This window comes from Rhinatrema bivittatum, chromosome 4 (assembly GCF_901001135.1).
Source record: "Rhinatrema bivittatum chromosome 4, aRhiBiv1.1, whole genome shotgun sequence".
NCBI classification, from domain to species: domain Eukaryota; kingdom Metazoa; phylum Chordata; class Amphibia; order Gymnophiona; family Rhinatrematidae; genus Rhinatrema; species Rhinatrema bivittatum.
Window position 1 is genome coordinate 365,288,979 of NC_042618.1, and position 14,543 is coordinate 365,303,521.

The following is a 14,543-nucleotide window of genomic DNA, read 5'->3' on the forward strand; positions in this document are numbered from 1 at the left end:
TAAGTCCAAACCGAATGTGCATTCAGTTATTACAGACAAATTTTCTATAATAACAAAGTTTGTTCGAGATACTTTAATTTAATTTTTAAAGCTGTGGCAACAGAACTCATGTAAATCAGACATCAATTAAAAAGTTCTCTATACTTTTTTTTTTTTTTTTTAAGTTTCCTTCAGAGTTGAAATAGCAGTCACTAGCATTAACATTTCATGGCAGCAGAAAAGAAAGAAACTGAAAAGCATTCAATCTACACTCTTATGGTTGAAGTGTATTTCACATGGCCTAGAAATAAAGCAAACAGATGATTCCATTAAGAAAAAAAATGGCAGAAGAATTTTTCATTTGTTCAGATCCGGGGTCTCCAAATCCAGTCCACGAGGGTCACAAACCAGTTTTGTTTTCAGAATTTCCACCACGATTATGCATCAGATATATTTGCATGCACTGCCAGACCTCATGCATACTTACTATGAAAATGCTGAACACCAGACTGGTTTGAGGAAACCTCTAGTTCAAATGGTGGAAGATATGGCTCTATATACCTACCGATGAACAGTTCATCTCAGATAACTTAGTTTAGCTGTACTAGAATGCTTCTTAAAACTAGGTCGCTTTCTGAAGATTTTTACACAACCACAAAACAGAAGAAAACCTTTTAAAATCAAGGCCATAGGATTGTTCTCCACTACTCAGGCACAATCTTTCTATATCCCAGCTATCCTAGTCCAACCAGAGCAGCAGTCAATTCAGGACAGAAAGAGAGAAAGCCCAAAGCTAAACACGAGCATATTTATACATGAAGTTTACCTAACAGGTATACGGGATACAGACTCCCGCATCCGCCGCAGTGTTAAAGAGGGCAGTGCAGGAACGCCACCATCACCAATATTTGAATTGGGAAATAATCTGAAAACATTAAAAAATATGTATCAGCTATATAACTACTAGGAGACTCATGATAAAGATTTCATGGGTTTATAGACTATGGCCTGCATGGACACTCCCACTAATGCATCCATCTGTTATGAGGTAATAGCAGGCAAATAGCTAGAGTAAGAATTCCGAGTCCATGAAGAGAGCACCAACAGATATGACAAGAAAAGAGGAAAAGGGGGTGGGGCCTACTGAACCAATTTTCAAATTTCTTAGATGGGACCCTCTTAAAAGCAACAAAAATTACAGGACCAGTTTCAAAATAGGAAGGTTTTCACAGTTTAATGTTGCCCACCTAATCTTTCAGATTTTAACAGTTTTGCTGTCCTGCACTGTATTTTTGGTGATCTTGGTTGAGTCACCACAACATGGCTTTTATCATCATGTGACCTACCTCAAAGTCCACCAGGATCCATACCTGCTCTAGACCCTCATCCTTGGGAACCTCACAGTTATTGCTATTAGGGGGAATTTATAAATCTTTTCATTTTAATATCCACATTTTAATTTCAGAATGTTCTAGTAAACTTATGTATGTCAGATACAAGGCCATCCCTGCTCAAACTTATACTCTTGTTGTGATTAAATTTTAGAACTTCACAAAGTAAACATCTTACAGCTTTAGAATTTTAGGTCACTCAAAATACAAATACACTGATTGAAATGTATAACTGCCCCACATGCACATGAACTACAGCTCACTTTAAACCAAGGGTAAGCAACTCCAGTTCTCGAGTGCCACAAGCTGGTTAGGTTTGCAGGATCTCTACAATGAATATGCATATGATGCATCTTGCATGCAATGGAGGTAATGTATGCAAATGCATCTCATGAATATTCAGTGAGGATATCTTGGAAATCCAACTGTCCTGCAGCACTCCAGGACTGGAATTGCTTACCCCTTTGAGACAGTAACTAATTGGGTAAACATCAATGCCGATCAATTTACAGGGTACTTTTATAACACCACAGGTAACTTATGAAGCAAATACTCACACAAGTTATACCAGTTTTCAAACATCTATATTCACTTTGGAAATTATCCCATGGCTATCCAGAGCACACAAATTTCCTATGAAAACTTAACAAGCATAGTTGTCAAAATCCAAGAGTACACACAAGTGAAAACTCTGCCCCAAACTTGTCCCTGGGAATACTTTCACTCATTCCAGGTAAACTTATTCACGAACATGCCACACCCACATTAGTTTACTTGCACATTGGGTGGACAGTTTTATAAAACCCCTAATGCTTTCTGCATAACTACAATGAAAGCAAATGTATTTATGTAGTACTTCATGTTGAACCTTTTCACTGGTTAGGTTCGCATTCAAGGAACTGGAATTGCTACCGTATCGTTTCATTTTCCATACTCTGTTGAGAGGAGGTCAGGATGAAGACACAATGGTCTGGGTTTACAAAGGACTGAGATCCAATATAACTACCTATCATGAGGGCTCAATGTGGCTAAGTGACCAAATACTGCACAATATTTACTTTGAGACATGACTTCAGATTTCAGGCAACAATTCTATCTACAGCCCTCAAAACCCCTCAATATTTTCCAATCCAAATGCCTTGTACAATTTTTTTTTTTTTTTTTTTTTTTTTTTTTTTTAAATAATCATAAAAACTAATCGGAACACAAAGCCTCAATATCAACAGCACTACTAATACTGACATTTTAGAGATACGTATAGTTCTTTTTGCAACAATACAAGACAGCATGTAACAGAATGAGGGACAACTTAAAGGTTGCACATATATTCAAAGGTCTGAGAATTAAGTAACAAACTTCAGAATTAAAAAGAAAGCAAAATCCTGAATTAGAATTTTGCCAAGCCTGAAACTGAGTATTTTTGGAGTTGTGGAGACAATTTTGTTGATTCATGTAGAACTGGCTATCACTCAAGGACAGCAGCTTATGTGGTTGGAAAAAATAGTTCCGAAAGCTAAAAATTTATGTCCGAGTCAGAAACTATCGAGCCAACACAGACTTCTATGAGATATTCAGGCCATCATATATAGAAAAAGAAGCTGGCAGAAAAGGACCACTTAGGCCACACAGTCTGCCCAATTGTGCCAGTCTACTGAGCTGTCACAGCTCCTGGTCTGTGGTTTTGTATCGCCCTCCACCATGAAGGTCCCTGTGTGTCTATCCCATGAATGCTTGAATTCTGCCACTATTCAGGCTCCTACAACCTCAGTAGGAAGTCTGTTTCAGGCATTCCCCACCCACTCAGCGAAAAACGATTCTCACATTCATTTCAAGCTTTCCTCCCTTCTGCTTTACATGACCCTTGCCCTTAAGGTTTCCAATCTATGAAAAATATTACCAGCTGATACTTTATTGAAGCCTAATCTCTTTGGGTGGACATGGGTTTAACTACAGTGACCACTCCCTTTATCCTAACCCTTTTGGTTTTTGGTTTTAAGCAGCAAGTAGTTTAATCCTCCTCCTTTGGCAACGGCCATGACATGCTGATGTCCCTAATGGGGACAGGTGGCATGGTGTTAACCCCCACCCCCAACATTGAGCAGATTCTTAATTTCCGCCAAAAGCCCCAGAAAGGGCGGTTCTCAGCTCATAACTCGGATTTTTCACTTAATCTTAGCCAAAAGGTCAATACCTATCTTAAATGAAGCTCTTACATGACTGGTTTTCAATACAGTTTATGTGAAAATCAGTACCACATCATTTTCTTTGCATTTATCTGTCACTGTTACAGAGATTGGAATTTGTCCTTTGATGGTTTTACAGCTAGAGAAAAAGCAAAAAATGCTCTTGCATATTTCTGATGACTATTCTGAGGAACTGAAGAGCTACCCTGTCTATGGCCACTACTCATTCCAATGCATTAATTACTTTATAAGGCTTTGTTCATTTAGTGTCAGTTGCTGGCCCAGACGTGTTCCTGCTGTTAAACATGTCAATAACTTCATTACTAGAGACAAAGACCGCCCTGCAAATATCAAGTTCCATACTTTATCAGATTAATAATTTGGTTTGAATTACGGCATGAAAAATCTAAATAAATGGAACATTTATTTTGCTCCATTTCTAATAATTCTGATAGTGAGAAAGAAACACAGCTCTTTATGCACATAAGACCACTAATTTAGCTGTGATATCCTAACCCAAAAAATGATTCAGTCCCCTAGCTTCTTGTAATTATACAATTTCAGCCAACCAGATCACCTACCAAAACCCTTTCAAAAAGCACTTACAGGAGTTGCCTGATATTGCTCCAGTCCACACACATAGTCGGGACTTTAGTGCTGCAGTGCTCATGGAACTTGTAACCACATGTCTGACAACGGAAGCCATTTAGCAGGAACTTCTGGCAGATGTCACAGAAGGCAAGTTTTAGAAAGGTCTTCCGAACCTGGAAATCATCAATAAAAATGTATCACTTCTCTGATGTCTGTAAATTTCTAAATGATACAATCTGTGAAATTTAGCTGAAAAATTAGGAGTTCTGATTTAATATAATCAAAAACAAAATGATGGTGAACTCCACAGCAACTGCGAACAGTTTCCTCAATACCACTGTAGTTTATTTAACTCACTCCATGTAACTGTGCCATCAGTACAACACTGACTGTAATAATTTAGTTGTTTGCAGAGAACGTCAAGTCAAAAATTAGAGAAGGTGCGTGAGATCTGACTTCCATGCAAATACATCCAAAGATGAACTTCAGTCTGAAATGTCAAACTGATGAGCACTGCAAAGCAGTAAGACATAATTAAAATATAATTTATCCACTTAGGACCCGATTCAGAAAGGGTTTTCTCCCATTCTGGTCTTGATAGAAAAAGACCTGGATGAATCAGGCCCTTAGATGTAAAGTCGTTTTTTCTTGTAACAATAGATTTTGCAATCTCCGATGACAACATCTACAGTGAAAATCTGTTTACAGATTATAATTAAAGTTAGTTTAGAAATCAAATTTAGATTGCAGAGAAAATAAAATGTACTTTCTTTGACAGATACATCCTCCAAACAAAAACAAACCCCTTAAATGCTTAAAATAAAAATTAAAGAGAACATACAAAGTTGTGTGTTGTGAGTGGGACATGATCCAAGAAATCCACCTGTAGCTCTTCACCAATCAAAGAGGCTGCATCTGTATTCCAATCTAAACGTAATTTCTTTCTAGAAGAGACAAATGCAAAGGAATGAGGGAGAAAAAAAACAACAATCGTAATGAGAAGTAGAAAACTAATGAAAACATTTTTCATGGTACAAACAAGAATTAGGTGGGATTTTTATATTTTGCATGAATAAATGTAAAGTTCCATATATGGGGGAGGTATAGCGCTAAAGAGTTCTCTGATCCTTGTAATGAATAAAATCAAGGAAAATGAAGCCTTGTATCAAGCGTTTTCACCTTTTATTCATAACAGTTTTTCCGGGTATCTGTCCCTCCTGACGCAGCCCATGTGACGAAACACAGTCCGTGTCAGGGGACCTACACCTTTGTTTAAGCATCTATGAATAAAAGGTGAAAACGCTTGATCCAAGGCTTCATTTTCCTTGATTTATTCATTACAAAATCCAAGAACTCTCTAGCGCTATAATTCCCCCATATACGGTTATTCACCACTAGCGTATACCGCTCATCATCTCCACTTCCTATTGGCTATTAAATGTAAAGTTCTATATCTTCAAAACTGGATAGTTAGAAACACAAAAAAATGACAGCAGATAGGAACTGCAAGGCCCATCTAGTCTACCCATTCCTGTTAAAATACTTGTCTCAGCCTTTACCTTCATATCCTTGCATCTAACAATCCTCTGTGCTCATTCCATGCTTTTTTGAATTCTGTTATAGTTTTGGCCTTCACCAGGAGGCTGTGTTTAACAGACAAAATAATACTTCCCAAAACAAGCATATTAAAACCAATGCAGTTTTAAGCACCCTGTCTTGTGTGTATGTTTTGACTAAACTGTAAGCTCTTTGGAGCAGGCACTGTCTCTTTATCTGACAGTGCAGCAAATGTCTAGTAGCACTATAGAAACAAGTAATATGGGTAACATGGAGTACAGAAGGGATGATACGACAAGTACAAGTGATGCAATCTCATCATAATTTGCAGTAAGTGAATACTTTTCTTTTTAGTTAATTACATACTACACTAATTCAAAACTAACAATGAAAATACCAAAACTATGCACAGTGTTTTTTCTCAAGATCATAATGCCTATTGCTCTAAAATGATGTTGTCCAGGAACTCAAGGTAGATTGAGTGCACCATGGACTTTTTATTGCTTCAAAATTTTAACACACTAATTTTCCATGATTCTTTGTGTACTTGTATCTAGTTTCTGACACTGGTTCCATATTTGCTTGTAAAAGATTAATTCCCTGTAAGCCATTCATAACCTTATGATATCAAGTAGAAGGTTCAGGAAATATTTCAGTATGGTTGAAAAAAAAAATATTGATCTCACTCTACAAGAACCAATTGTGACTTCTTATGTGTCAGGAAAAGGTGAGGGCATGGGCTCTCAGTTAAATGTAACAAAGCCAAAAATGTTCAATTTCTCTGCTATCAAAATCACGGAAAGCATGTTATTTGTACAAAGAATAGCAAGACTGCCATCCTCACAAACAGAGCTAAAAACACATTCCAATAATTCCGCAATTCCTGTCAACTTGAGGAGATACACACATTGTCTGGAGCCCACTTGAAACACAACTTTAAGACAAAACTACCACAGACCCTGACAGGGGCTGGTAGGTATCAGTCGTTACTGCAGTTGACCTCAAGTACTAGTATCTATGCCTTTTGCCTGTTTTCTTCTATCACTGTCCTATCAGAACCAGAAGAAGTAGCTGCTAAAAGACTGAACATGAGGCCATTTGCTGCTGTAACTTGACAACTGCCTGATTATTCCTAAGGCCTTTGGCTGTAAAGTGACTAATATACAATTTCAGTTTATTAAAGCACTTTTCACTTGAGTTTTGACTTTTCAGCATGGCAAGAAGCATGGAAGGAGGGGATCTTATTATCTGTAGGAGAAGGTGGTCCCTGCATATCCTGCCTTCTCTGCAGCCCCCACCCCTCCACACACAGTGTATTTCTTATAATGTGGTTTCCCAGTCAAAGGTGGTCTATCAAATAAAGCAACCAACCAACCACAAGGGCACACAGCTATTGGCAGAAGAGCAGAAGAATATAGAGCGTAAAAAGTTGTCACATAAGAGTGACTGCATTAAATGCCAGCACTTTGACTTAGAAAAGCTAATTGTAGGCTCTGAGGTGAATTTTCAAACTTAGCAAGTCAGTGTGTAAAAAGCCTATACTTGCATAATTGATATTTTTATAAAAGTCAACAGTAAGTGCATACTTTACATTTTGGACATGCATATGTGTGTGTAAAAAAAAAAAAGGAGGGGTCGGTCTAGGGGCGTTCTGGAGCAGGGCCAAAAGTTACAGGTGTATATTTGGAAATTACATGAATAATTTTACACCTGTTAATTATATGGCATAATTGATATTAGCCTTGTGTATGGTGTATTACTGGCTAGGTGGAAGAGGTCTGAGTGAACTGGGGGGGGGGGTGGAGTTCAGGCTGAAGAATCAGGAGTGTCTTGAGGATCTGGAGGACTGGGCAAACTGGTGGAGTAATTGATAAAGCAGAGTTGCTTACCTGTAACTGGTGTTCTCCGAGGACAGCAGGATGTTAATCCTCACACATGGGTGACATCATCGGATAGAGCCCGGCACGGAACTTTGATCTAAAAGAATCGAGAACTTTCAAACATGCCCTACTGAGCATGTGCAGCTGTAGTCTTCACCCTGCCCCCTAGACAGAGTCCCTCAGTCCTTAATAAAGCTAATACATGGAGAAACCAACTCCCAGGGGAGGCGGGTGGGTTTTGTGAGGTCCAACATCCTGCTGTCCTCGGAGAACACCAGTTACAGGGTAAGCAACTCTGCTTTCTGAGGACAAGCAGGATGGTAGTCCTCACACTTGGGTGAATCCCAAGCTATAGGCTGTCCAAGCAGGAAAATCAAAAAAACTACACCATGCTGAAGGCACTACCTCTCTCCCTTTTGCCTGTGAAGCAGCCGACCCACAAAGGGGTCTAGGCCGGAAAAGAGTTGGGTTCTACAAAGAGAAAACCATAGAAAAGACACAAAACCCTGATACGTGGCAGAGGCGCCTAAGGCAGGGGAATGATGCGAATGCCAGCAAGAAACATTGCCTGCATCACGGAATCAGTAAACCCTGACAACAACAGTAGATCTAGAACCTCCTGGATACAGACAAAAGTCTAGAGATGTAAACCAAAGGGGGACTCTTGGATGAAGACCGTACATTTTTCTTCATTGTTTCAAGATAACTGAAAAACCAAGTGGGGCCCGAGAACGCCCCAAAAAGAAACTGTGGTCTACTGACATCCGAAGGATAGAATGTCTCTGCAAAAACGTGCCCATGTTTGGCTAATAGGCATAATGGGCAGAAAACCCAAGCAACGCTTGGAAAAATAATCAGCCACAGCAGCAGGGTCTATGACAGACCCTACGTGCCAAAGCACCAGACATAACTGACCAGCAGGACAGCATCAAGGAAATCCCAGAATGGGATCGCTAGCCTAAACCCCCGAGCAGGGAGATACGTTAGGCCTGAAGCTCACTCACAATGCACCCTGTCAGGGGAAGGGCTATCCAACCTATCTAAAGATAGTTCAGGTGAGCAGGAAGACCCTTTGTGCAACTTAGTGAAGTGAGAAAAGCTGAAGGCAGTATTGGCCAGACTTGGCAAAAATATAGGGAAAAAGTGGTGTATCTTTCCCTGCACTAAGATATACCATGAATGCCTTAGCTTTTCCAACCATTCCCCCGACATTCCAGCTGGAAGTCAGAAGGAGCGAAGAACACAAGAAGGTTGACCACTAGACTGCCGGGGTAAGCACAAGTCGCTGGCTGTATAACAACCCCAAACGAATAACTCTCTGCCGATTCCAGTAGGGAGTTACCCACCAAGATAGAGCCCTCAGCCTGCTTGAAACAGCTGAAGCTCAGAGCAAATTCCACAGGGAAGAAATCCAGAAACACTCCACTAAGACAGGAAACCAGGGTGCCGCAAGTACAAACCCCTGACGAACAGGATTTCTTCACTGCCCTGGAAACACTAAAGGTACCAGGGCAGGGAAATGATGTGAGTGCCAGCAAGAAACATTGTCCGCATCACAAATCTGAGGTATTAATACCTCAGCCATGATAGCACATACTTCCCAAGGAAGCACATGGACTAGTAAATAAAACAATCATTGCATGAATCCGGATTCCCCTGTCCACAGACAGGGTTATCCCTAAAATGGGGAAGTATAGCTTGCAAGCCACTGCAACCAAAATAACAGCACCTCTGTTGCAGGGTCCCTTGTCCCCCAACTCCCTCAGCCATGGATATGGCAATAGGATGAAAGGCATACTCACCAATTAGATGGATTAGAACCCTCCTCACAATTATTATCTTTTCAGCAATATAGGTATCAACTAAATGTTTGGGTAAAAGACTACCTACTTTATCTACAAATTAGATATTTCCACAAATTGGTCACTCAGGATATCTCACGGCCCATTTCATCACCTGCTTTTGCAGCCTTGAAGCTGTTTAGGTGTCCTAGAGGATTGCTCTCTCATCTTTATAAACTACATCTGCATCAAGACTATTGAATTGCAAGGTGTTTAACACAAACCTGGCAGTCAGATTTAGGTGTATTGATGGAAGAAAAGTATTTTTTGGAAGCTAAAACACAAGTGTCCAATATGTTGATAAATGCAAATTTAAAGGAATTACAAAATCGAATTGTACATAGAGCTCTGATCTCTCCAGTCCAAGCATTCCATGTGGATATTATTCCTTCATCTCAGTGTTGTAAATGCTCTACCATGGGTGCAACCTTGTTCCCTGTTTATGGTCCTGTTCTAAGAGTGTACACTTCTGGGAAAGAGTGTTGCATGTTTTGCTATCAATGATTCACAAACTTGTTCGCTTAACCCTGGCTTTTGCTTTGACTTATAGTTTTCTGGGACAATTCTGGGGGTCTAGTTTATGCCAATTTCTAATTAGAGTGGAATAGCAGCCTAGTGGTTAGAGCAGCGGGCTACGACCCTGGGAAACGAAGGTTCAAATCCCACCGTCCTTAGGCAAGTCACTTTACCCTCCGTTGCCTCGGGTACAAAATTAGGAGCCGATGCAATAATGTTTGCGGAAAGCAGGCGCTGACTTTTCAGCGCCCGCTTTAACGCAAGCAAGGCACCCGCAAGGGGGGGGCACCATGCAATATGTAAATTAGGGGGGTCGCGCTAGGAAGGAGGTGCTAGGGGTTGCTCGCGCGAGCTTAGCGCTTCCTTGCTAACGCGACCCGCCGCGGCTGGCGGTTATGAAGACCGACGCCGGTAAACTGCCTGTCTGCCAGTAATGAAAACGGCCGCAGAGTTTATCGGTGAGCGCACTGTATTGCATCGTCCCCTTAGATTGTAAGCCCTGTGGGAATAGGGAAATACCTATAGTACCTGAATGTAATCCACTTTGATGTACACTTTGAAGTACCAAAAAGCAGAATAAAAAAAAAGATCTAAAGCCTGTTGTACTACAAAGCATTTCATAATTTGTCATTGGTTGGATGTTACATCTCTTACCTTGGGAAGGTGGAAAGTACAAACGCTGAGCTTGGAGTATATGCTTCACTTCCACTCTTTTGGACTATCTGGAGGCCTATTCCACAAAACGCTTTCTGAGGACAATCAACGCTTATACCCCCTGCCGGATTCCTAGCCCACGATCTGTTCATCTGGAGATTTTATGATTGGACTCAAGAATCTTGGTTTTATAGTAGATCCTATTCTCAATTTTCATTGAATGTACAAAAGGTACACTTTATCAATTTTATTTTGTGAGGATTGGGTGGGGGTGAAGGGGGCATATGAAAAATGGAAAACTGTAACTGTTCTAATGTATCATCTTGTTCCTTTTTTCTCTTATCAATAAAGATGTTTATAAAAAAAAAATAATTCAAAGGTGAAAATAAATAAAATCATATTTAAAATAAGAGAGCTCCATTTTCCAAACAAACAGGTCGATCCAGTAAAGTGTGCTCCGTCGGAGCGCACTGTCACCCTGCTCTGGACGCGTGTTTTCCCTTACCCCTTATTCAGTAAGGGGAGGAAAACACGCGGCCCACCCGCGGCACCTAATAGCGCCCTCAACATGCAAATGCATGTTGATGGCCCTATTAGGTATTCCCGAGCGATCCAGTAAGTAAAATGTGCAGCCAAGCCGCACATTTTACTCTAAGAAATTAGCGCCGCCCAAAGGTCGGCGCTAATTTCTTCCGGTGCCAGGGAAGTGCACAGAAAAGCAGTAAAAACTGCTTTTCTGTGCACCCTCCGACTTAATATCATAGCGATATTAAGTCGGAGGTCCCCAAAAGTATAAAAAAGTAAAAAAAAAAAAAAAATTTTGAATTCGGCCCGCGGCTGTCGGGCCGAAAACCGGACGCTCAATTTTGCCGGCGTCCGGTTTCCGAGCCCGTGGCTGTCAGCGGGCTCGAGAACCGACGCCGGCAAAATTGAGCGTCGGCTGTCAAACCCGCCGACAGCCGCCGCTCCAGGCCAAAAGGAGGCGCTAGGGACGCGCTAGTGTCCCTAGCGCCTCCTTTTCCTCGTTTGCACCGCGTCGCCTAATTTAAATACTGGATCGCGCGCACCGGCGAGGGACTGGTGCGTGCGCCGGGAGAGCGGGCATTAGTCCGCTCTCCCACGGACTTTACTGGATCGGGCTGAAAGTAAACTTACAGGTGGCGAGATGCCTATGTATTTCCTACCCACAAATGAACCAAACATGTAACTTCCTTGCTATATATTAATTCAGATTAAATGCCTCACTAAATGTTATATTGTTATATTTATTCTACCTGCCTCTATCTTCCTTCCAGCTTGTCTTTAAGCCTCCAAGTTTTTCATACCTTGTTGATTGTAACTTTGACTTATTCCTTTTCCTGTTATCTATTATTTACCAGAATTGTTACCTCAGTTTTACCCTTTGTTAAAATGTAAACCGATCCGATATGGTTATCTACTATGAAGGTCGGTATAAAAAACTGCTAAATAAAATAAATAAATAAATATGTCTTTAAAAGTCCTGAAATATGATTCTCTCCTAAAAGACTCATGCAGTCGATTCCATAGAACAGGGCCTGCCATGGCAAATAACCATTCACGTGACTCTGCCAATCAAACTGACCAAATCGTAAATAGATCTTAAAGATTTATAGACCAGAAATAAAATGAACAGCTCCTTTTGAATTAATGTTAAAATTTTGTACCTTATTCTCCCAATCGACAACCAGTGAAGTTGCAAACATTATAGGAATTATATGTTCCAAATGACTTGATCCAGGAGGATATGTGCAGCAGAGGTCTGGATTATTTGTAAGGCCTTCAAGATGGAAGCAGGAAGACCCAAAGCATATTGAATTGCAAGAATCGAGACCAATTTAAATGTCTAGAGTCAGTAGAGAAATGGAAATCTGGTTGCATGCTGCAACTGCAGTGTTATTGTTTTGTGGCAGAAGCAGAATAAAGAAAACAGACTACCTGAAAATGGCAAGAGAAGAAAGCCTCGCTACCTTTTACAGAAACTTCTCAGCAAGTTAACAGTAATATGTTACATCAAGAAGGTAGCATCTTTAAAAAAAAAAAAACATCTTAAAAAGTTCTCACCCTTTTTGTTCATGCAGCAGTCGAAAAACTGCACAGCATTCTGGCTGCAAACCTCTGACTTTAAGAGCTTTCATGAGGCAATCATGTAGGCTCATTCCATTTCGTACATTAACCTGCAAACAAAAGATACTTTTGAAGTCATACAGTTTTATTCAGGACTACACAGGTTAAAACATCAGATTCAGACTATATACTATATTACAGGAACATGGCTTTAGTAAGCCTTTCCTCTACTAAAGAAAACAGTTACTGAACCAAAATATTAAGTAAATTTGGCCATTTAAAGACAGTCATTGGGCTATAAATTTTAGTCTAGAACAGCTGGTCTTGTTTCAGTTTCTCATAAACAGTAAGTTTGCAAGCAAATAGATTTGTATATCCAAGAATTAGCCTTGATAGCCAGATGTTTATTATCCATGGATCCTGCTGAAATGTCTCCCACCGTTAAGAAGAAAAAAAAGAACAAATTGTTTTCCAGATATGTTATTCGAAGAGGACCACCAATGGTTTCTGCAAAAGCTACACACTGCCCATTGGAGGAGAACCGGCAGGCATAGAAGAAGCCAGATCTAGCCTGTTGGAGGAAAGGAACCAGGGGTCTAAAAAAAACTACATTTGATGTGTTGGAAGATAACAACGACATTCAAAGGAAGAGTTACTGTAATTATGGAGGAAAAAGAAAACAACCCAGTCATAGTAAGAACTTAAAGCTGCCAACAGGAGGAGGGTACTGAGCACTATGCATTGCTAAAAGATGGACCAAAACTTGGACAGTGTGATCAAAGTGCAATGCACTGAGAGGGGCCCACAAAAGAGACCTTAACTCTTACCCTCACCTCCCGCCTTTATTCTACCAAATAACTGAATTCTAAGAAATGCTGCTTTACAAAACCCAAACCTACTGAAAGTTATAATTTTGTCTAAATACTAAGCTACCCTTAAACTTTTTAACACTCAAGACTCTTATCACAATTGTACATGTTTTGCCAAAAAAAAAAAAGAGTTCTCCAAACCTTACTCTTACCTTTTTGTTTGATACCAGAAGCAAAAGCAGTGGCGTAATGAGGGGAAGCCAATGCCCCCAAGAGCAGAGCTATAGCAGGGGGCACTGATGGCCAACAGGGAGGCCCATGCAGCCACCAGTGAACCTCATCTCCCTGGCGGCTGAGCAGGGAAGCAGGATATGTTTATGCTGTGCTGGCCGCACACAGCAGGAGGATCAGCATTGGCCATGGTGGCGCTCATCCCACCATGGCCCGAAGAAAAAGAAAGTTACATCCAGGTGCTCCTGCTCCTCCTTCCTACCTGCACGGTTCTGGAAGAAAAATGTTGCCGGAGCCATGCGGGCAGGAAAGAGGAGGAGCATTGGCCCACGTGCAGAAGAGGAGGCCTAGTAGCAGGGCCGCCGTGGATCCCACCTTGCTGCAACCCGAGCAGATCAGGGCTGCTGTGGATCCCATCTCACGGCGGCCCGAGAAGATCAGAGCCGCCGCGGAACCCATCCCAAGGTGACCATCGAAGAGGTGGCCCAGAGGTGAGAGAGAGATGCTGAGGCCCCGTATAATGTTTGTGTGTGTGTGTGTGTGTACGAGAGCGAGTTGAGAGACTGTATGTGAGAGAGTTGAGAGATTGTGTGGAAGTGAGAGCCTCTGTGTGTGAGATAGCATGTGAGAGTGAAAGCCTGTGTGTTGACAGCATGTGAAAGAGACCATGAGTATGTATGAATGAGAGAGAGCGTGCGAGAGAGGGGTGTGTGTGTGAGACAGCATGCAAGTGTGAGGCAGTGCCTGTCTGTGAGAAAGACAGACATGTGAGAGACAGCAAGTGAAAATGAGAACTTGAGTGTGTGTTTGAGGGAAGAAGACAGAG

At 41.1% G+C, this 14,543-nt stretch overlaps 1 protein-coding gene across 6 annotated transcripts in view; it reads right to left on the bottom strand.

The window, feature by feature from the left end:
* Nucleotides 1–14,543, bottom strand: part of RAF1 (Raf-1 proto-oncogene, serine/threonine kinase) — a 250,516-nt gene that overhangs the window by 126,269 nt on the left and 109,704 nt on the right. For 4 of the 6 annotated variants that reach the window (XM_029600790.1, XM_029600789.1, XM_029600792.1 and 1 more), the window contains exons 3-6: nt 12,675–12,787; nt 4,986–5,088; nt 4,160–4,317; nt 806–904 (exon numbers count right to left, since the gene is read on the bottom strand). In XM_029600790.1, coding sequence (XP_029456650.1) covers nt 806–904; nt 4,160–4,317; nt 4,986–5,088; nt 12,675–12,787 — 473 coding nt within the window. The remainder of the gene's footprint in view (nt 1–805; nt 905–4,159; nt 4,318–4,985; nt 5,089–12,674; nt 12,788–14,543) is intronic. The other 2 variants (XM_029600794.1, XM_029600795.1) reach the window with 1 other exon arrangement.